This window comes from Prionailurus bengalensis, chromosome D1, assembly GCF_016509475.1.
Source record: "Prionailurus bengalensis isolate Pbe53 chromosome D1, Fcat_Pben_1.1_paternal_pri, whole genome shotgun sequence".
Classification (NCBI taxonomy): domain Eukaryota; kingdom Metazoa; phylum Chordata; class Mammalia; order Carnivora; family Felidae; genus Prionailurus; species Prionailurus bengalensis.
Window position 1 is genome coordinate 107,183,930 of NC_057346.1, and position 23,506 is coordinate 107,207,435.

The 23,506-nt window shown below is 53.5% G+C and overlaps 1 protein-coding gene across 1 annotated transcript; it reads right to left on the reverse strand.

Annotated features, from left to right (window-relative positions):
* Positions 1-1,741: 1,741 nt before the first annotated feature.
* On the reverse strand, positions 1,742-21,323 carry SLC22A8 (solute carrier family 22 member 8). The gene is given in 15 exon segments (XM_043582324.1): positions 1,742-3,592; positions 3,680-3,883; positions 4,010-4,077; positions 4,079-4,119; positions 4,824-5,038; positions 5,975-6,090; positions 6,283-6,406; positions 9,075-9,243; positions 10,389-10,421; positions 10,424-10,546; positions 11,094-11,193; positions 20,974-21,042; positions 21,044-21,210; positions 21,213-21,248; positions 21,251-21,323. Coding segments are annotated over 15 exon segments (1,638 nt in total). The 3' UTR covers positions 1,742-3,492.
* Between the last annotated feature and the right edge of the window lie 2,183 nt (positions 21,324-23,506).

The following is a 23,506-nucleotide window of genomic DNA, read 5'->3' on the forward strand; positions in this document are numbered from 1 at the left end:
TGTTCTAAATGTGAGTTTGAAATGGGTGGCCTGGACAGAAGTCTGGCAAACTCTGAGTGCCTGCTGGGCACATAGCAACGTTCTGAGCAAGGAGCCAAATTGTGAGTTTTATGTCTCATGGCCTGGCTACCCGGGCCAACGAATGGTGCAGAAATTAGAAATTCATCTGAAATTGCCATAAAGGCTGGACAGGAGGCCAGCAACCAATGAGGTGGCTCGGCATGAGGACTCTGCCCGAGAGAGGTGCCCCATATTGGACGACCATTCACTGAGCCAGCTGAAGGCTGAGCTCAGGGACTGAGAGCAGGGAGGAGGGAAAGCAGGAGGAGTTGGTGTTGTAGGGGAAGAAACAGAGATGGAGAAAGGGTGCAGTCCAGACGGGAGGATTGGGGAACGGCAAGAGGAATGGGCCGTGTACATCCTGACCAGTATCCCAGTTCACCAGGAGTCCTGACCACATGACTAGGAAATGTCTTCCTCGGCGTCTTCGCTCCCCTTCTTGTGTGTCCCTGAAACAGCACGGGAGGGGTTATGGCCAGGGCATCCTGGGTACCATCCTGGATTCTGGACAACTGAAAGAGGCTACTTTTCAGGGTGCACGGTGGAGGGTGCTTAAACTGAAGCCATTGAGGCAGGGTGGGACCTGAGCATGACGGGCCTTGTAGCAGAGTTTAGACTTCATCCCAATGGGAAGTCACTGAAAAGTTGAAGCAGCAGTAGAATATGATCTCTTTCGTGTTTATTAAGCTCTCTTTCAAATATCTAAGTACGGATTTGAGAATAATTCACTCTGTGCCTGCCAGTCGAAGCCCTGGAGTGTTCTGGGTTGTCTAACACGGTAGCCTCTAGCCACTGCTGAGCACTTGAACTGAGCCCGTCCAAACTGACAAATGCTATTAGGGTAAAATATACACCAGATTTTGAAAACTTAATACGAATTACAGGCTATAAGATATCTTATCGATAGCTTTTACATTGATTTCATGTTGAAATGATAATATAGGATATTTTTGGTTAAATAAAAGACATTATATATATATAATTAAATACATTATATATACATCATATATATATAATTAAAATTATTTTTACCTTTTTAAACTAAAAAATAGCTAGGAATTAAAATAACCAGGAATTTTTTATTTTTAATTTTTTTTAGAGAGAGTGCGAGTGGGGGAGAGGGGCAGAGAAAAAGAGAGAGAGAGAGAGAGAGAGGGAGAATCTTAAGCAGGTTCCATGCTCAGTGCAGAGCCTGAGGAGGGGCTCAATCCCACGACCCTGGGATCATGACCTGAGCTGAGATGCTCAACCAACTGAGCCACCCAGGTGCTCCAACGACTAGGAGTTTTTGAATTGCGTAAGTGGCTTGCATTACGTTTCCACTGGAGAATGCTGGTAAAGAATATTTGAGAAAGGGGTTCTAGGAAAGAATTCTGGGGAACGTCAGTGTTTAAAAGATGACAGAGGGAGAGAAGCTGCTTTTGGAATTGTTTGGTTTGGAAACCCTTGAGTTTAGCTTAAACAAAACAAAAGCTATTCAGAAAATTCAGGATATTTTATAGAACTCAGGGTCAGAAAGCACATCCAGGACTGAGGAAGACCTGGGACTTGGAATCCACTAAGGATAGACTCAAATAGGGGCGCCTGGGTGGCTCAGTTGGTTGAACATCCAGCTTGATTCCAGCACAGGTCATGATCTCACGGTTTGTGAGTTCGAGTCCCACATCGGGCTCTGCACTGTCGGTGTGGAGCCTGCTTGAAATTCTCTCTCTGCTCCCTGCTCTCTGTCAAAAATAAATAAACATTAAAGAAAAAAAAAGGAATCAATGCAAATAGTCTCACCAAGTCTTTTTATCTGGGCCCCTGTATCTCTTCTCCTTTTCTTCGTGCACTTGCTTTGTTCTTTGTCTGCAACTGGCTTCCTCTGATCTACTTGCATCTGGGTCAGAGTGCAGTCTGGAGATGTACAGGGTTCGAAGGTGCAAGCCAGGGCGGCACCCAGCTCCTTTCCAAAGTTTAGCTGCAGAAGGGGAGAGAGAGAGACAGTGTGGCCCCTGGAGGGAGATATGGCTCCAAGGAGGGCTGGTTGGTTTGGTTGGTTTTTGGTAAGATAGGAGAGGCTGGGGCTTATTTAACCCGTGATGAGAAAGAGCCGGAAGAGAGCGAATGGGTGGAGATCCCAGGGGGAAGGCTGCCTGCTGGATGGGCTGGATGCGGAGCCCCATTTGGGAGGAATGACCTTCTGCTGTGCTTGGCGGGAACTCGGGGAGCATGGGGTGACATCAACAGCCTTCAGCTGTGTCTGCGGTTTTCCCACTTAAATAGGAGACAGAACCGTCCGGTGGCATGGGCCTGCGACACCGATCAGAGACCTGCGGCGAGCAGGGCTGGTGGATGGGGACCGGAGGAGCGCGGGCTTCCGCCCGCAGCTGCTCTGGGCTGCTCCGGTCCTCTGCCCACACTCGCGCTGGGACACGTACACGCACACACTCATTTCTAAGCCCAGGACTTGCAGCGGACTGTATTGCGTCCTCACCCACGTTTAATGTTGGTGCTCTAACTTCCGGTGTGCTGGTAATTGCAGGTGGGGGCCTTTGGAAGGTGATTAGGGATAGATGAGGTCACGAGGGTGGGGCATCACGTTGGGATTCGCATCCTCATAAGAAGGGACAACAGAGACCTTGCTTCCTCTCACTCTCTCCCCAGGCCAAGTGAGGACATAATGAGAAGGCGGCCGCCTACAAGCCCGGAAGCGGGCTCCCATCAGGAACTGAGGCTGCCAGCACCTCGATCGTCGCGGACCTCCCAGCTTCCGGAAGTGGGAGGAAGACACGTTTGTGGTTTAAGCGATGCACCTGCGGCGTGTCGTTGCAGCGTCTCGAGTAGGCTTGGCCTATACATGCCTCAGTCCCCCACGTGCGAACACGGGTTCACATCAGCCCAGCTTGCCTGTACCTGTGTGTCCACACCCACGTGTTACACACAAGTACGGATGCAGGGGAGAGCAGTGCGCATGTCCACGTGGTGGCCTGCCCCCTTCTCCCTTCCACGCCCATTCCTGAGCCGCAAGCATGGCTTGAGTTCTTCATTGCCATTTATTGGACCCTCCCATGGAAGAAGGGGGTGGGGAGCAAGAAGAGGAAGCTGTCTTTGTTAGGACTGAACCAGGGAGCCCAGGGGACCTCAGAGGAAGGGGACTGGAACAATGGGGGAAGGTGGCCAGTGGGGAAGGGCTGGGCTGAAGGAGGGTGAGGGCAAGGGTGGGGCGTGGGAAGGCCTGTGGCCGAATCTTTGAACTGGCCAGGGCTGGGGGCTCCGGTGTGGTGACGATGCCCTCAACCAAGCTTTCAGAAGACTGTGTTCAGGAGCATGGATGTGCTCAGCACCGCCCCCCCCCCCCTCCCACGGCGGCCCCCCAAAGGTGTCCTCAGAGCCCAGAGGCAGGCAAGGACCTGGCAAGGATTAGTTTCTGGAGGGCAGGGAAAGGGGGGCTCAGTTGCCCTCAGCTGGGGTCCAGGCCTGGTCCAGAGGGATCTTCTGGGATGTTTTTTCCATTTCTGGTTCCCGCTTTGGTTCCTTTGCCCGCCAGGACCTAGGAAAGAGATCTCAGGAAAAGCCCCCGGTCTGGACCTGCTTCCCCAGCTAGGAGTTCCAGGAGGACCAGAAGCAAGGGACTGACCAGGTTTCCACGTCTTCAATAGTCTCCGGCAAGGGCTGATTGAGGGTCTCAGGCAGGAAGAGGGCAGCCCTGCCTCCCAGGAAGGTGATGGTCCCAAATATGACTTTGGGGATGAAGGGCTGCCACTCCCCTGTGATCTTCACCGGCGGGGCCATCATGCTTCCCATGTGGGCCCCCAAGTTGCCAATGCTCATGCCTGTTTGCCTGGGAGAGTTCAGAGTAGGGATTGGCAGCCTGTGTGGGGGGCCCCTGGGCAGGGGGCTAGAGGATGCTGCGATCCCACCTGACCCTGTATCTTTTGGCTCGGCCAGCCCCACGCCCTGCACCTACCGAATGACCGTGGGGTACAGCTCGATCAAACAGAGGAAGAGGCAGCTGAAGGAGCTGGACAAGCATCCCCTTCCCAAACACAGCCAGGGCTGTCCTCAGGGTCTGCGAATCTGCAGACGGAAGAAAATGTGATGGGCCTCGGGCTCAGGAGCACCCGAGTGCTGAGTGTTCTCACTCCTCAGCCGACTTTGTCTCCCTTTTTGCTTTGGCTGCTGGAAAGCTCAGGTCTAAATATAAAGCTGAGTAATGGTCCCTCGGCTATTTCTAGTGCTTTACAGGCTGTCTTGCCGCCTTTGTGTTTTTCCCCGGCTCTGGTTCCCTCCTCCCATATTTTGTTGTATATATTCTTGTCCTAAAATATCTCAAGTTCCTTTGGAAGGATATGGGCGTATCAACACACAAACATCTATATAGAAGTGGCTTTTCCAAGGTCGCAGTGGAGTAGGTGATGGGGGCTTCCCTGAGCACTGAACCCTGTTGTTTTCCCATGCCAGCTTGTCCTCTGTAGCGATGAGGGCTTGCCAGATCCCTGAGCAATTCCTCGTACTGTCCAGACACAGCCACACTTTACCCAGTTTGAGTCAGATCTAGAAAGGAGCTTCGATATCATCTAGCCCAACTGAGTTATTTTCTAGATGGGAGACCTGAGCCCCAGAGAGTGCAGGGACCTGGTTAAGGTAACACAGAGATTTAGAGGTAGAGTCTGCAGATTTGGAGTCCCTGGCACCCCGCTTCCCAGCCCGTGGCAGCCCGTGACGTCCACTGACATGCTGGCCCTCTTTCAGAGGGTTCTGATGTAGCCCCAGCTTCTCACCCGAGGACACAAAGATGAGAGCCAGGATGCACCCTCCTGCCAGGAGTAGACCACTGGCCAGGATGCTGTGTTGGCCCAGATGGTTTATGGAGAGGAAGTGGATGAACTTAGCCGGGAAGTCAACCCCACCAAAGATGAGCTGGAGGAAGCAGAGGTTGACTCCAAATTCTGCCACACTCATAGCCAAACTGTAGTAGGCAAAACCAGTAGAAAACCTGAGGGGCAGAGAGGGATGGGTTGGCACCAGCAGCCATACAGGGGTCTCTCCCCCCACTGGTCATTGGGTCACCAGGAGGACGAATGGTTTCGTTTCTTATCCCAACTGCAGCTGATTGGTAAGGGCTGATTGAGTGCTGTTTTGAGCTCTCTGGGATTGTGCCTGGGCTCAGCGCCGGGACTGATTGGTTATGCCTGATGTGGGCGTGATCTAGGGTGTGGTGGCAAAGATGTCCCATAATTGCCTCCAGAGAATATCAGGACTGGCAGGACTCTGGGAGACCAAAGGAGGTAGTAAATGATCTTCCCTTCGTCGGGTAAGAGTTTAACATCTAGAATGGGAGAGGTGAGAGTCAAGCTGTGCACATGGGTCCGATGCCTCCCCTTTCCCTCTGGGGCTCATGGCATCCCCTTTGAAGTTCCTGGACAAATTGGACCCTATTCATGCAGGGATGGAGAAGGGCCTCAGAGCCAGGTCACAGAAAGGGTTTTGAAGGAGCCGCAGATCGTCAGACAAAAAGAGAAGACTAAGGAGAAATATGATTTCTGTCTTCAAGCTCTGGTGGCCAGTCTTGCTCTGTGGGGTCCCAGAGGGCAGAGCTGGACCTGTGAAGGCAGTGACAGAGAGGCATAGAATGGGGAAATTGCCATGGCACGATGTGAGCTGTGAGCTGTGAGCTGTGAAGGGGTTTGGAGCATTTGCCTTGTGGACGGGGTGGGCGTGACCCAACAGGGAGGCAGACCCTGATGGCTGGACCTGGGTGTGTGACAGGGACATGAGCAGATCTCCAGGGTTGGGGCTGGGCTGGGGCAGCCAGGGAAGGGGGTCTCTGGACTCCTGGGCCTTCCCCTTAGGTGAAGCCACCACAGGCCTTGTTCATTACCCTTGTTTGGCAGAGGTGCTAGGGTGTGGGTAGGGACGGGTGGTGGGTTACCAAGCCAGGGAAAGACAGAAGGTCACACGGCACAGGTCGGGTGTCCGGAAGAGGTCAGCTACGCTGTACTTGGCCTTGGCCAAGGAGATCTCCTTCTGCAGGCTGCGTTTGAGCTCCTTGGGGAAGAGGTAAGGGAAGGGTGCCATTAGTGACCAGCTGGTGGGCAGGAAGAAGGAGAGAGGGAGGTGCAGGCCTGGTGCCTCTAGAGAAGTTTGCTTGGGACATTCAATGTGATGTTAGCTCGTGAGCAGGGAAACAGAGGCAAAGGAGGGTTCCTGCTCCATGCCATAATCCCTCTCGGTTCTCACCTCCACAGTGAGTTTTTCTTCCTCTTCCTTCTTGCCATTGAGGGCAGCAACCTGCCAGAGTATTTTCAGAGCCTTTGAGAACTTTCCAGATGGGACCATCCAATGTACAGACTCTGATATCCACCTGGGTTCCAGAATCAACTCACAGTGGCTCCCCCCGATGCCGGAAGCTTTTTCTTTTTCTTTTTTTCTTTTTCTCTTTCTTTTTCTTTTCCTTTCCTTTTTTTTTTTTTAGGCACTGGAAAAACATCAACAGCCAGGGCCAAGGGGTAGGAGGTCCAGAAACCCAAGCTGTTTCGCTGCAGATTTCATGGAATTTAAACTTGGCCAGGCTTTGCACCTGGACTGCCTGCAGCCAGCACAAATTCTGGGATTCTCTTTTCCCCCTTCCAGAGGAGCCTTTCCTCTGCCCCCTACCTGGGCCACTTGTTATTGCTGGGTGTTTTCCTTAGCCAGGATCCTTGGGCCTAGGCCAAGTCAGGTGGGTCCTGGGGAAGGGACAGCGTGTTCAAGGGTAGACAGCTGGAGGGTCCTGGACATCCACCTCCCTGTTCTTCTCTGGGCCGCCTTCCAGGGTGAAGAAGGGGGCAGGGAGACAGTCCTGGGGCAGCTTGGGAAGGTGGCTCAGGGTAGGGTTGGAGCCTAGGAAATGGAATTGAGGACCCTTGGATTCTGCCTGCAAAGGGGGGATTCTGCTGTAGCATGAGAACCGCATGGGGTCTTGAGATTGGCAGGTGGGCAGACAACCTCACTGTCCCCACCTCCGGGCTGTACTTTTGGGGGTTGGTTTGCACCGAGCAGACCCTGAGTGTCAGTAAGAGAAGACGAGCGGAGGCAGAGGTGTGGGGAGATGTGAGGAATGATGTTTTAAAAACATCTGGTCTCAGGGGGAGGCACCCGGGTGGCTCAGTCGGTTGGGCCTCCGGCTTTGGCTCAGGTCACGATCTCACAGGCCATCAGTTCAAGCCCCACATCGGGCTCTGTGCCGACAGCTTGAAGCCTGAATCTTGCTTCGGGTTCTGTGTCTCCCTCTCTCTCTGCCCCTCCCCGACTCACACGCTCTCTCTCTCAAAATAAAATAAAAACATAAAAAAAAATTTTTTTTTTTTTTAAAGTCTGGCCTGGGGACGCCTGGGTGGCTCAGTCGGTTAAGCGTCCGACACTTGATTTCTACTCGGGCCATGATCTCACGATCGTGGCGCCCGGCGTGGAGCCCGCTTAAGATTCTCTCTCTCCTTCCCCTTCTGCCACCACCCGTTCCCTGGCTCCCCCCGCCAAAAAAAAAGTCTGGTCTGAGGTGGGATCAGCCGTGGTTGTGGCCTCCACAGGCACCTAGGATCCGGCTCCAGCAAGGTCCTGGGGGAGCAGACACTGATCAACCTGCCTCAGACCATCGGCCCAGCTGACAGCGGTGGCCTCTCGGGCTCAGTACTACCCTGTCTGGTTTCTGCCCTGGCGGCCTCCATGGCTCTGCTCTGAGCAAAGTCCTGCTCCCAAACACCACAGCCAGGATCTAGACTCCATTCTCCTCGCCCCGAGAATAGTAACTGTGGCCTCCAGTCCGTGAGCCTTCCTGTGAACCAGGCCCACGTAACCCTGGGTGACGGGCATTATTATCTCCAGTTTGCCTAGGAAAATCTTGAGGCTCAGAGTGGGTGAGGCTTGCCCCAAGTCACAGAGCGAGGAGGCCTGAACTCTCGACTGTATCCTGCTGACCATCCACCCTTATTTTGCCTCCCCTACTCTCTGCTCCTTCTCTGCTCCCATCCCAGCCTGTGGACATGCCCTGGCTCCGCCCTGGACCCTCTGCCCACCCCTCTCTTCCCGCAAGATTGTCCCGCCCCCTCCAGGAGATTCTATTCTCATTTTCAAATGGAAACCCATATCAGTTCTGTGTCTTTTTGTGTAACCCTAGGGGATTGCTTCACTTCTCTGAGCCTCAGTTTCCTCGTCTGTAAAACAGGACAGTCACGTCTCCTTCACACAGAGATGCCACGAGGATCGGGGTGACATAGGGCGATGCCTAGAACAGGGCCTTGCACGCAGTAAGTGCTCAATAAAGGGTCGCTCCAAGATGTCATTCCTTTTCCCGAACTCATTCATCATTTCCTGTTCTTTGGCCCCAGCTGCATTTCGGAGACTCAGTTCCTGTCTTCGACGTGTTCTTATGTTTGACATACTGATAGTGAGCTCTTGACCTCTTTGGCGTCTCTGACCCAGACACCCCAATTCTCCGGGGTCCCAGGTTTAAGCTTTTCTTTCCATAAAAGAATCCGTAAAACCCCAAGTCCAAGACGGTCCCCAACTCTGTGGATTTTTTCCTTCAGAATGCCTCTCAGACTCGTCCGTGAGGCTCCTCTCACCCGCACGGTCGTGTCCCCTCGGTCTCTCATCCCCTCCCACTTGGGTTGGTCCTTGTGTGCTGTTGTGTCACACACAGGAGCTTGGTCAGGACTTTCTGCACCACAAACATGTCTAGAGGCATTCTCTGTCCCTCACATGAAGCTGAGGCTGCTCTTCTTTCTGTGTCCTTTATGGCCTGGCACCATACCGTCCATCTCAACGTACGCCCTTCCTCCAGCGCAGGCAGCCCCTGGATGCCCTCCAGACACCAGCCCATGCAGCATGCCTTTGTGCATTAATTCCTCCTCCTCCTCCTCCCTGGAATGCCCTTCCTGACTCTGGGACAGGGGTGTCCTGGGACCGAGTCAGCCGGCTTGGCCAAGCGTGGGCTCCCTCTGTTTGGCCCTGGCAAGCATAAAGAAGGAGATGAAGAGGTGGGGGCCACATACCATGACGACAGGAAGAAGGCGAAGAAGGGAATGGACACGGTTAACTGTAGCCAGAGCCACTGGCGGATGGGATAGGCAAGACCCGTCAGAAAGAATGGGCCGCCGGTATAGAAGTAACCAAGTAAAGTTGATATGATGGCCCGCGTCTGGATGGACACACGCTCGACACCTGCAGGAGGATCCCAAGGACCAGATTAGAATCCTGCTGGGCCTTGGGCACCTCCCTGTGAAGGGGCACCAGCTCCTGCCCACCCCCTATCAGCTGCTTGATCTGACTCTGATCCTAAGGGTTCATCCCTCCGATTTTACAGATGCTGTGACTGAGGCTCAAGAAGGCAGGACTCGGGGCACTGAGTGGCCCAGTCAGTTAAGCGTCCGACTTCAGCTCAGGTCATATCTCGAGGTTCGTGGGTTCGAGCCCCGTGCCAGGCTCTGTGCTGACAGCTCAGAGCCTGGAGCCTGCTTCAGATTCTGTGTCTTCCTCTCTCTCTCTGCCCCTCCTCCGCTCATACGCTGCCTCTCTCTCTCAGAAATAAATAAACATTAAAAAAAAAAAAAGAAGGCAGGACTCAAACTTAGGTCTGTCTGACTTCTAAGATCACACTCTTCTTTTTCTTCTTTAATTTTTTTTAATGTTTATTCATTTTTGAGAGAGAGAAAGAGAGAGAGAACGAACGAGCCAGGGAGGGGCAGAGAGAGAGGGAGACACAGAATCGGAAGCAGACTCCAGGCTCTGAGCTGTCAGCACAGAGGCCAGCATAGGGCTCAAACCCACAAACCATGAGATGATGACCTGAGCTAAAGTCGGACGCTTAACCGACTGAGCCACCCAGGTGCCCCCCTGCCTTTAAAAAAAAAATTTTTTTTTTTAAGTAATCTCTACACCCAACGTGAGGCTCGAACTTACAACTTTGAGATCGAGAGTTGCAGGCTGTCCTGACTGAGCCAGCCAGGCGCTCCCCCGAGCCCACACCCTCGACTGCCTCTCCAGAGCCAAATGACTTCCCCTGTTTTGCCTCAATGTCCTTATCTATAAAATTAGGACAACAGTGTCACCTACTTGTGGGCGTGGACTGAATGGGTCAGGTGCCTACCAGAGTGTCAGGCCCAGGGGGAGTTCTCTGTATTGATAGTGGCTGTTGTTGTTATGCTGGGGGTGGGGTGGGGGGGGGTGCTCTGAGATCCTGGGAGGAGCAGCACCTTACTTGACCAAGGTCATAGGGAGCCTGTGTTGAGCCTGGCCCAGACTTCACTCTCTTGGCTTCGGGCTGCCCCCCCCCCCCAACACCTGTTCCCCCTTCCCATGTGGCTCACTCAAGATAACGGGGCTCAGGGCCATGCCTGTGTGCTGCAGCCACTCAGGAAGCTGAAGATCATGTCGACGTGGAGGTTGGGGCTGAAGGCTGCACAGGGACCACTGGCCGCCAGCAGCAGGTAGCTGCTGGTCAGGGTCAGCTTGCGGCCAAACCGGTAGCAAGGTTTGGCAAGGGCTGAGTTAGCCGAGGCGGGTGAGCTAGCTGAGACAGTGACTCTGCAGGTCTCAGGGCAAAGGGTTGGGTGCCTCCCCTCTCCCCTCCCCTCCCAAAGGGCCAGGCAGGGCACGGAACTCCCTCTTCAGACAGAACCTTTCTGGTAACTGCTATTTTGGGGGGACAGGTTTGCAATTCCACGTTTGAGTTAATGAGTGATCACCTCTACCCCCCGCTTGGTGGCCTGAACAGAGGTCAAAGGACTTCTCGTCTCCAAACAGTCCACGTGCCCCCTCTCCACTGCCACACAGCCATTACATGGTGCCTGAGGACCTTGAGGGTTTCCCCCAGGGTCTGAAGAGGTGGGGAGACGCAAGCTGCAAGGGCTTTGGGGCAGAGAGAAGGCCGTGGCCTGGAAGGGCTTGGGACGTGCCCAAGGTCACACGGGAGGGACCATGATTCCTGTCTCTCCCAGCTTTCTTTGGCTCTTCGAGGGTGCGTGGGTGGTCAGACTGAGGTGGGATGTCCCCATAGGCAGTGTCTCACCTGTCAGATAGATTTCCCGGCACGATCCCCCCAATCACTGTGCCTGCCGCGAAGAGAGACTGGGCCACCTCCTTGAGTTTGCTGGAGACGCCCGCCAAGTCCCACTTCACAAGAGAAAGGTGGTCCAGCCTGGCTCGGGCCAGACCAGCCGTGCCAGCCCCCCTCAGCCTGTGCCCCACAGCGCCCACCCACACCTGACTTCCCTGAGCCTGGCCCCCTCATCCCAAGAGTTATTTCTGCTTTCAGCCTGGCCTAGGCTTTGGGGTCCCTAACCCGTGATGTGTGATGATAATTTCTCTCCCAGCATGTGTGGCCTGTCGGAAGCTTCTAGAGTCGACTTGGCTGTCGCAGTCGCACCCGGCTCCTCGTGGGCTCCTTGCTCTCTACCCCTTCCAGATTCTCCAGGGCTCTTCCTGGATTTTCCTTTTTATCCGCTCTCCCCAGGAAATGTCACCTGCTCCTATGGCTTCCATTTCTGTTTTATGAGGAAGACTCCAATCCATATCTTCAGCCCAAACCTCTCTTCTGGCCTCGAGACAGTAGATTCAGTTGCCTTCTTGGAAATTCTACCTGGGTGGTGTCTCACGGTGACCTCAATGAGACTTGTCACCCACTCCATGCCGGGTCACAATCTCAGTGGCTGGGAACCCTCCTTTGCCTCATCCCTCTCCGCTATACCGTCATTCCATCCTGGAATCTTCTATTTCCACCACTACTGTCTTAGTGCAAGAGTAATGATAGCAGCCAGTGTTTATGGCGGGCTTAAAATGCACCAGGCACCGTCCCTAAGTACGCACTTTCCATGTTTTAACATCTTCAGTCCTCACGACAACCTTATGGTGGGGCGTTACTGCCATTATCATCCCTGTTCTACAGATGAGGAAACTGAGGCCCAGAAGTGATTACTGCATTGATCTTCAGACAGGCCTTGCAGCCTTGGATTTCCGTTCCTCCTCACCGTTCTTCCCCTGCTAACCAGAATGACTTTCTAAAACCACTCAATGAGGTTCCTGTCTTGCCTAAGGCACGCACTGGCTCCCTCCTGCCCTGTGGATAAAGAGAAAGCTCTATTAACACAGATGTATAAAGCCCTCATGCTCTGGCCCCTGCCCACCTGTCTGGGCTAATCTCCTGCTAATCCCCAACACGCACCCTTTGCCCAGCTATCCTGAATTACTTGTGTAATGAAGTGGAGAATGTCATTGGCCAAAAATGCCTCACAAGAATGTTTTGGACGTGAAATAGTGTGGGGGAAAAACCACACATCCCAGGGAGCCCTTTCCATTTCCCTCTGCTGGAAGTGAGGGGGATGGGGCTGGACGAAGACCCCAGGTCCGCAGGATGTCTCCACGTGGCCCAGCATGGCCAGCAAACCCAGCGGGTTCTTCTGGCCGAGAAGGGAGCCCGTGCAGTACTTGTGTGGTGATGTAGGAGGGAAAAGGGTAAAGGAGGAAGTGAGGGGGTGTGAGGAGGGGCCAGTGGGTGTCTAGAGAGGCTTTTGGTACTTCGTGGCATGCTATGGAAAGCTCCTTTAGGAAAATCTAAAGGAAAGACCTACTGTCCCCCTAAATCCATGCACTGCCCCACCCCCCTTCCATAGTAAACAGTACATTTCAGGTGACCCAGTAGTTGAGTGGGGCCATGCAGTTCTTGACAATGGAAGGTGAGTGGAAGCCATGCTTGTTACTTCCATCTCATTTGATTAAGAGAGAATCTTTGGCCTGGACCTGCGTGTTTTCTCCCTTCCTGTCTCCTGACAATGAGAGCAACTCTGGGAGCCGCGTGTCGAAGATGGCAAAAGCCGCTATCCCTCTGGGTCCCTGAACGACCCTATGGAGCAGAGCCACCCCCCCCCCAACCTGTAGTTCCCACCTCAGAGCTATTGCATGAGAAGAAGAACCACTTCTATACGGTATAAGCCATTGAATTATCGTGGACTCTTTTGTTATGGCGACGTAGCCCATCCTAATACATCCCACAAGAAGTGGAAAATGGAAATTCGATTTCCCCTCCCCCCAACCTCCAGGTTATTTAGTGCCTTAAGAAACCATTCTGTCTTGGGGCACCCGGGTGGCTCAGTCAGTTAAGTGTCGGACTCTTGATTTCGGCTCAGGTCGTGATCTTGCAGTGCCTGAGTTTGAGCCCCACGTCAGACTCTGCACTGACAGTGTAGAGCCTGCTTGGGGTTCTCTTTCCCTCCCTCTCTGCACCTCCCCTGCTTGTGTTCTCTCTCTCTCTCTCTCTCTCTCTCTCTCAAAATAAATAAATACATAAACATTAAAAAAAAAAAAAAAAAGAAAGCATTCTGTTTAGACCACGAGAGGGTCAATGTCAGACCCATTTGGATTAGCTTAAGGCTGTCTGCCCTTCTCCACTGAGACCAGATCTGCTGAGTCTTGGTTTCTACCATGGTACTTGTGGTCACTGTAGGCATCAGCATAACTGTCACAAGCTAGTTTCTACCCGAAAATTGAAGTAATTTACAGGAAATACCATTCCTAAAATGGACTTTGAGTCATGTTTAAAACATGCCCTGGGGCGCCTGCCTGGCTCAGTTGGTTAAGCATCCTACTCTTGATCTCAGCTCAGGTCTTGATCTCCGGGTCATGAGTTCAAGCCCCATACTGGGCTCCGTGCTCGGTGTGGAGCCTACTTAAAAAAATGATTGAAACATGTCCAAATCCTTCCAAATGGCCCACAAGTCCCTGCAGAAGCTGCTCCCAGATTTATCCCTGTTATCTCTCTGCTGTCATTTTCTGCTACTATCTCCCCATATACTCCACTGTACTTGGTCTTCTTCTTCTTTTTTTTTTTTTTTTACCTTTTTAGTGTTTATTTATTTTTGAGAGACAGGGAGAGACAGAGCATGGGCAGGGGAGGAGCAGAGAGAGAGGGAGACACAGAATCCAAAGCAGGCTCCGGGCAGTCAGCACAGAGCCCGACGTGGGGCTCGAACTCACGGACCGCGAGATCACGCCCTGAGCTGAAGTCGGCCGCTTAACCGACTGAGCCACCCAGGCGCCCCAAGATTAGCATCTTGATGAGGGTAGAACGTCTAGTCTGTTTTGCTCATGACGGTACTCCCATTGCCTAGCACCGTGCCTGGCATTCAGTAAATGCTCGTGGGATTGAAGGAGTGAGCCTTCCACAGAAAGAGCAGAGAAATGGAGAACCTTAGTGGTTAAGACATACTGATGCCTAATGAGAGGTCATGGGGTTCGCACTCCAGATACTATGTGGGAGGCTGTTCACTTCACCACAATGGGCGTATGTCAGGATGGAGAGGGCCTAGGCTGTGTACGTAGGATCTATAACCGCGTGTGAGCACGAGGAACTGGAAAAACTTCACAATCGGACTGGAGAAACCTCTATGGCAAAGTGTCTACTAACTAGGGAATGGTAACATGAAGGTTTAACGCTCAGAAGAAGGTGCTTTGTGGTGAGCTATGAAAAACATCTTGGACTTCAAATGACTCTAAGTTGCCCCCAGAGACTTCATGGCTAATAAAGCTCATCAGAACGGATGATAAAAATGTGGCCCTGCAGGTCAGTGCAAATCCACGGGGCTCAGACCTGAGATATGCGATCACAATGGTTTGAATTGTGTCCCCCCTCCCCCCAAAAAGATAGGTTGAATACTAACCCCAGTACCTCAGCATGTGACCTTATTTGACAAATAGCATTGTGGCAGATAAAATTAGTTAAGATGAGGTCATACTGGGGTAGGTATGGGCCCTTAACCCAACAGGACTGGCGTTCTTATAAAAAGAGAAGATACAGACACGTAGGGAGAACATCATGTGACCATGGTGGCAGAGACTGGAGTGACGCATGTGTAAGCCAGGGATCACGGTCAGCCACCAGAAACTGGAAGAGGCAAGAAAGTATTCCTTCCTAGAGCCTTGGGAGAGGGCATCCCTGCACCTTGATTTTGGACTTCTAGTCTCCATTATAGAAATTCTAGGAAACAGATACGCTGTGTGATTCTTCTTGTATGTTTGAAAGACCTGTGGGCTTGGTGGGTGGTGATAGGAGAGAGATTGGGAGTGGAAGAGCATGTCAGTGAGAGAACCAGGAACAGAGAGAATTGGAGAGATTAAAACACAAAGTTTTCTGATGTTTGTTTTTGAGAGAGACAGCACGAATGGGAGAGGGGCAGAGAGAGAGGGAGACATAGAATCTGAAGCAGGCTCCAGGCTCTGTCAGCACAGAACCTGACGCGGGGCTTGAACTCATGAACTGCAAGATCACGACCCCAGCTGAAGTCGGACACTTAACCAACTGGGCCACCCAGGTGCCCTAAGAATTGGAGCGATTTTTAAAGGCATCCTGGATGGGCATTAAGGAGGGCATTTGTAACGAGCACTGGGTGGTGTATGTAACTGACGAATCGTTGAATTCTACTCCTGAAACCAACACTGCACTGTATGTTAACTAACTAGAATTTAAATAAAAATCTGAAAAGAAAAAAAAATAAATAAAGGCATCCTGGAATTTGGGGGTGGGGGGAAGGGAAAGATACTTAGAGACATTTTTGGCATGCTTCTGTGTGGTGAGCTGTGCAAACCCCTTGAGGAGCCCTTGTTAAGAAAACCTATAGCTGAAGATTCGATTGTACTTCAAGGTGTTGAGAGAGCGTGATTTATTGCTCCTTCTTCTTTGACTCCAGACGTAGGCTGAGCCACGTGGGGTCTGCAGCTTTAGTCGGGTTACGCTATTGCCGGATTCCGTAACAGCTCCGTGCTGTGTGTTCCTCTCTGCTTTTGTATTTGCCATCATCTCCTTATTCTAGAAATGTTGTCAGTCGTTCGGGCCCTAGGCACAGAACAGGAAAGTTCAAGGCCCAGAGGGGAATCACAGGGGTGGGGGCGGGGGGGAAGGGCTTGTTCGTCCAAGCCAACTCGGGCCTCTAAGGGCTGCAGGGTGGGTTTTAGGACCCTCAGACGGGTGAGCTGGGCACCCACAGGGCTGAGATTCAGTGACGTGGGAGCTGTGGGCTACGGCTGGGGGCCATCTCGGAGCCCTCAATCCATGCTCCCCACACTCTCCAGACTTGAAAGAAAGGCCATTGTTTCCTCTTAATGTCCTAGTAAAGCTCTTTCTGAAAAATTCCAGCCTTGTCTCTGCTGAACTCAGAGAAAGGAATGTGTGGTCACCCCTGCCAGGAAAGCTTAGGGGATCAGAGGGGGAGGGGAACTTCCCTGGACCCTGGACCCTGTGCTGTGCTCTCTCACGTCACTGTCACCTGCCATCTGTGCCTTCTCTGGGGGTGGGGAAGGGGGGAAGCTCCTTATTATCCTGTTCTACAGCTGAGGTGGAGAGGGGAGCTGACTCCCCAGGTCACTGGCTCTGGGGGGGTGGAGGTGGGACCTGCATTCAGGCTTGCTGTTCCCATGAGAGGAGGGCTAGGTGGAAGCTGGGGAGTGTGGCAAAGCCATAGGGCCCAGGTGAGCTGGGAAGAGCCGTGACAGCTGACTCCCCTGTTACTGGGGGTCCCCCTATTCTTCTGCTGGGGACAACCCTCTCAGTTCTCAGGACATGTCTATTTTTTTTTAAGTTTATGTATTTATTTTGAAAGAGACAGAGCATATGAGTGGGGGAGGGACAGAGAGAGAGAGAGAGAGAGAGAGAGAGAGAGAGAGAGAGAATCCCAAACAGGCACTGTCAGCACAGAGCCCGACGCGGGGCTCAAACTCACGAAACTGAAATCATGACCTGAGCCAAAATCAAGAGTCAGACGCTTAACCCACTGAGCCGCCCAGACGTCCCTCAGGGCATGTCTATTCACCATAACTGTGACAACAGCAGCCACAGCAGCCACTGACATTAGCTGAAGGCTCCCCAGGGGCTGTGCCCTGTGCTAATGCTTTCCTTGAATGGTCACACTTGGCTCTTTTCCTCCCTTTTACGGATGAGGAAACCAAGACTTCTGGCCTCATGACATTCCTAGTGAAGGGCAGAGTGAGGATGTGAACTCTGTTGCTGGATCCTGGCTCACGATCACATGCTGTCCATCTGCGGGAAGGACCCCTTGCAGAAGCTAACTAGGGTCACGTGGACTGAGGCGGTTGCCAGATGCTCCGCCTTTCTGACCACCGGCTGCTGGGGTGGGGGCGGGGCGGCACCCGCAGACCCTGCCTCCCCTCTGGAGACCCACCTGTAAGGTGAGGCCCAGCCATCGCTTTGCCTCTGCCGCATGGGGACCTGAATCCCGCTCCACCCCGCCCCAAGCAGGCGGAGCATGAATTTGCCACAATCAGAAAATTGCTGTGTTCGTGTTACTGTCTGGCTGGGTCTGGCCACTGACACTTGCCTGGCTGGGCAGGGACCCCTTCTCTGGGTTCTCACAGCTGAGAATTCAGGGAGCCAGGCATGAGCCACACCTGACCCGGAAAAGGGTACGGTACCTTGAGGGCTGGTGAACCCCGTGTTTGCTGGGACGCAGATTCCCATGCCCCCAGGTGCTGGAATGGAGTCTGGGAACTTGGCCAGCCCACACTGGTGAAGTGATGCTTGACCGGGTACAAGACCTGCAACCTTTGCTCCTGGCCAGGCTCCCTGGAGTCTGAGGTGCACCCTGGGGAGGAAGCAATGTCTGAGTCACTCCTGCCAGGCTCTGATGGGGCATGGCTTTCATTCAGCGTTATCTGAGCACTTATTATGCGCCTAGCCTGGTACCGGTAAAGATGGGTTAGAAAAACACCTTCCCCATGCTGGGGGAAAGTCGGATCTGTGAACAACAGCCTCCTGGGGCCACAGCGGACACAGAGATTGTGGGTGGGCTCATGCAGTCCTAAGGAGCCTGCCTGCCCGGGTTCGACTCCCAGCTCCACCATTTATGAAATGTGGGACCTGTCCCTTGGTTTCCCCATCTGTAAAAACGGGACAATAAAGATGCGAACCTAAGCATCGTTATAAGGATTAAACGAGTGCATGTGAGCAAAGTTCTTAGAAGCTTCTGGCATGGGGTGAGCACACAGTAATTGATGATTGTTATCTATGGCTCCCTGAAGGACTGTCACCTCTCCAGCTAGGTTCTGTGTCCCTGGAGGATGTGGATGGTGACTCTCACTCCTCTCTGACTTCCCAGGGACCCGGTGTACAGCAAGTCATCCGGACATCTGGAAACTTCTTTACAGGTATCGAGGTACCTTTGACTTCCTCCCCATCTCTCACCGTCACGTCCATTCGGTCTCCAAGTTCTCCAGATTCTGACTCCCCAAACTCTCTGGTGTCTATTCCAACGGTCCCTTCTGTTTATCATCTTTTCCCTGGATCCCTGTGTCAACCTGCTAACGGGTCTGTCTGCCCCTGGACTAAAACTCTCCACGAGCCACTCCCTGCCCTGCCGTCAGAGTGACCATTCTTACAGGGTGATCTGAGCGTACCACTCTCTTGCTCAACACCACTCGATGGCTCCCTAGTGTCTGGGGACAGACGCTACACTTTCGTCTAGCATCCAAGCCAGGCCCTCCTCTTCTCCAGCCCCATATCTGGTGACCTCCATTCCCCATTGCTCGCCCCTCCAGCCTTCCTCTGTCTCTCGCCGAGGGATGTTTTGTTCTCATCCTGCTCTTGTGACTGTGCATTTGATTCCACTGGTGCTTTGGCCTGGGGCACACCTGCTAACTCCAGTTGGGCCCCCCTCCGGGCTGATTAGATGTCCCTATGCTGGGCTCCCAGAGCACTCAGAGTGCATAGAGCTCATGCACACAAATACTCCACAAATACTTCAGAATGCCTCCTCTGTGCCGGTCCCTGTTCTAGCTGCCGGGGATCCAGCAAAGCAGCTGGAAATCCCAGCGTCAGGGAGCTTGCGTGTCACGGTCAGTGGTCCTTGAGGGGTGGGTCTGTCTCCTCACGACAGATGGGCTCCTGGAGGGCAAGCAGGGAGCAGGTGCACTTTGACTCTGTGTTCTCAACATCACGCATGTGGTTGTGAGTAAATGTTGGATGCGTTTCGTGAGCTTGGCACTGGGGAGAAAGAGCAAGGGAGACAGAGGAAATACAATCCAGGGGATAGGAGAGTTGGCAAGTGTAACAGGTAGGCGCACAGCTCTGGAGCCAGGTGCCGGTGTTTAGATTCCTGAATTTTCCGTGTCCCAGTGGTGTGAACTTGAACAAGCTCCGCAACCCCCATGCGTCAGTTCTCCCGTTCTAATACTAACTACCTTATAGGGTTGTCGGCAAGGTGAAAGGTGTTAATATTTATAAAGCACTTAGAACAGTGCCTGGCACATAGTTAAGTGCTTTATAGATAAATAAATATTTATTAAACTCATGAAAAGCGGTTATGCAGACTATGAACGTAGATAGTCTTGGCTTCAAATCCTACCTCTGCCCGGTCCTAAGCGTATGCAATCCTGGGAAAGTTGTGGAACCAGGCTGCGCTTGAGTTTCCTTGTACGTGAACTGGAGACACTATAATACTTCCCGCTCTAGAACGCTGTCTCCTGGGATTCCAAGACACACTCTCTCTCTCTCTCTCTCTCTCTCTCTCATCCCCCCACCCCCCACACAGCACAGCACAGCACAGCCTCCAGCAGGACTGGCTCAGAGTAAAGACTTTGAAATGCACCTCTCCTAATGAGGCAAAAGCAACATCCTGCCCTTGAGGGGCTCCTGGTCCCTGAGGGGAGAATGAAAACACTGGTCTCTGTTCATTGTTCAGATGCTATGCCCTCCAGGAAGGCTCCCTAGAATCCTGTGGTTCCTCCCTCTTTTGAACTGCCATAAACATGTATCCCCCTGTGCCTCTTATGGGTGTTAGCTTTAAATTCCGGTTCTAAAACTGACCAGTTGTGTGATACTGGACCTTCACTCCCCTTCTCTGAGTTTTCATTGTTTTGATCTGTAGAAGGAGGTAAAAATCACCTTCAACAAGGGGCACCTGGGTGGCTCAGTCGGTAACGTGGACTTGGGCTCAGGTCCTGATCTCACCTATTGTGAGTTTGAGCCCCGCATGGGGCTCTCTCCTCTGTCCCCCTCTCTCTCTGCCCCTCTCCCCGCCCCCCGAAAAAAGAAATAAACATTAAAAAAAATCACCTTCAACAGAACATCATGGTGAAAATCACAATGCCTGCAAAGCCTGCCTGTTTGTAGATCCTCAATAAAGGATCTGGTTTCCCGTTTCTCCCTCCTCCTTTCTTCCTTCCATGGTCTCCCGGCTGGCCCGTCAGTTCATTCGAGAGCCTGATTTTCCTCTGTGATTCCAGCAGGTGGCAGGGGGAAGACTCAGGGAATAAGTAAAGGGCTGGATGAATGGCAGTAACCGGGAGCAGATGAGATGATTTGGGGGTCTGCTCAGGCATTTTCAACTTTCCGCACGGTCCGCTCCCTCCCCCACACTCCCTCCCATCTTGGGACCTTTGCACAAGATGCGATTTTCCTCCCGTCCCTCGCTGCCTGGCTAACTCTTGCTGGACATTCTTAGCTTCAAAGTCACTTCCTCAGGGAAGCTTTCTCCAGGGCCTGTCCCCCGGTCCCCACACCCAGCCCTAAGGGACCGGACCATAGTCTGAGGTCACAGCCCTAAGTCCTTTGAAGTTGTAATTTCTTTCGGTGCTACTTTGATTAACTGATGTTACCCCACAGGGCTGCGGACCCTTTGGTAGCAGGCACAGGGCAGTTTTGTATCCTCAGACCTTAGTGCTGTCCCTGCCACAGAAGGGGCTGCCTGTTGGAGAGATGCTTGCGCTCTGAATGTGAAGAAACGACACTTTTTGGTTCGCGTGCTTCGGCACCCAGGTCCTTCCTCTCTGCCTGCCCAGCGCCCTGTCCTCCCAGTGCCCTGACTAGAGCCTCGCCTGTTCTCCCGTCCCTGAGCATGGCAGGTGTGGGTTGCGCGCTGTGGGTGGAGGAAGGAGGGTCGCCCGTGGACATGCCTCAGTGACAATGGAGTCCGTGGTGCTGGGGTCATAGGCCCAGTCGTCCAGGCATGGCTCGGTGCCCCCCTTGGGTGTCGTTGGGCAGGCTGGCGTTGGGCGGATATGTGAAACAGAGGCAGGTCTCGGGCTTCCCATCTGGGCCCTTAGGGAACACCAAGGGCCCCGTGGAGGCGTTGGGGGGTGGGCGACAGTGGTAGGCAGGTGTGGTCGCTGTGAAGGTCTGCAGCGGGTTTGGTTGGCCAGGCCCAGGATGGGGAGGCCAACAAGACTAGGTTCAGGAACCGGAAGGGGCCCTTGCTGCCCATGTGGTCCATGAGCTCGGGGAAGGCCACGGCGCTGGGCAGCATGAACCAGAGCTGCGGCGAGGCGCCTGGCCAGGGAGAGGGAAGTGTGCATACGGGCTCTGTGTGGGTGTGTGGGTAGGTGTGGAAGCACAGGGAGAGGGCGTGCCAGGTGCGAGCACAAGCATGTGGAACCGTGTGTGTATAAATGCGTAAGGATGTGGGGTTCGGGGGGGGTGTGTCCACAGATTTACGCGTGGCTACAGGAGGACATACCCAGGGGCATGTAGAGGCCTGGGGCCATATGTGTGGCGTGTGTCCAGAGGTGTGGGCATAGGGGTGTCTGTAGGGATGGGTGTCTCGAGGTCGGAGTGTAAGGCGCAGCTGTGTGAGCTTGGGTGCGTCTGTGTGTGTGTGTGTGTGTGTGTGTGTGTTTGTGGCTGTGAGTATCCCTGTGCTCAGCCACGTGGTCACACATGCTGCATGCACAGGGCAGTGCCAGCCACACAGCTGGGGCCAAGGGGCCTGGTCGTGGACATTGGCAACACGGGCCTGATGGTGGCAGGGGGTGGTGGGGGGCAGCGAGGTTCGGTGGGGAAGTCCCTGGTCGCCCTGAGCAGACACACAGGGTCAGCAGAGCCCAGGTTGCTTCCTGGGAAGGTCTCCCCAAGCCCAGAGCCTCTTGGCTTTTGGCTGTCCTCCTGGGGCTGGGTCCACCATAGTGGGGCAACGGAAAGGGCCCAGGCAGGTCCCAAAGGGAAAAGGGACTTGGCCCATCATAGTAAGGAAACAAGACCTGACTTTGGAGGCTCCTCAGGGGTCTATGGTGGCCAGAGCTTGGGGCGGGGGGTGGGGGGTGTCTCCATTCTTCCTCGCCTGGTAGCCGGGCCTGGCTCCCTCCCGTGGGGCTGGTGGTTGAATGTGGCTGAAGCCCTCTGTCTGGCCCAGGGTCTGGCAGCTGCTGTGGCTGGGCAGCTCAGCCCCAGGAGCTGTATTTGAGCCTTCCCCAGGGAGACTTATATAAGGCGGAAGTTGTTTCCTAGGCGAATGTTTCACTTTCTTTTGAGAATTAGTGGTAGTGGCAGGAAGAATGCTGTGGACCCACCAAGCCCAGCTTTCCCCCCCGAAAGCTCAGGGCTCTCATCCGCTGGGCTCCCCCAGGTGGCAGGGACTCCCCTGTCTGAGTCTCAAGCTCAGGGGAACAGCCCCCTTTCATCTCTGCTCTCTACCTTCCTTTTGGGGACAAATTACTGTCCCTAGCGTTTTGTTCTTTTCTCCGAATTATTTTAATTATATAATGATGTTTTTCTTGCATACAACACAGGGAATACAAAGAGGCCAAAGACAAAACAAACTATCCAGCCTTCACCTGAGAGCCAACCCTGTGTGTGTTCTGACGTATGTTCTTCCAGATCTTTCCTCATCGGTCACTGTGGTCTCACCCCCATTTTTTTTTTTTTTTTTTTTTTTAGCAGCCAACACGAGGCTCATTTAACCATACAGCAGCCCTGTTACTATTCTAAGTATTGCACATTAGGAGACTAAGGAACAGAGAGGTTAAACAACTTGCTTATGGTCTCCCAGCCAGGAAGTGGCAGGTCAGGGGCAGTGGAACCAACATTTTCTGCAAAGTCTGTTGGGACACTGTCCTGCACCGTCCCTCCCTTAGCAAGGTCACCTTGGCTGGCTGTCCACATCACTCCTGCCTGCCTTTAGCTCTCTGGTTCTACCTCCAAGGGCTCTGGGGAGCTGCCCCACCCTGTCTGCTCTGGGGGCTAGTGAGGGGCCCACGTCAGGCTCCCCTTCTTGGCTGGGGCGGGGCCTTCCTATTCTCCCCCGCAGCCCCCTTCTCCACCAAGGTAGGCATCTAGCTCCCCGGCTCAGGCTGCTCAGGCTGGCCCCCACCCCCTGAAGTCTCTGCCAGCCTCACCACCACCCCCTCCAGGGCAGGGTCAGGCCCGCAGCTCTGCTTCCCACCTGGGCCCAGCAGTAATTGACATTCTCAGAGTGGCCCGAGGCAGGGCGAGATCCGGAGTCATCAAAGGAAGATTAAATTATGCTCCGAAGCAGCCAAGGGGTTGTTTTAGGAAGGTTTTCGACTGTGAGGCTTGCAGAGAGCTGAGCCGCCTCTCCGAGCACCCCTGCTCTGGGCTTTCGCCCTCTGTGAGATTTTCCGGTTCCTAATTGGGCCTGGGTTATCCGTCTGTTTCTGTCCTAGTGCAATGTTGTTTAAAGGAGCCTGGTGACTT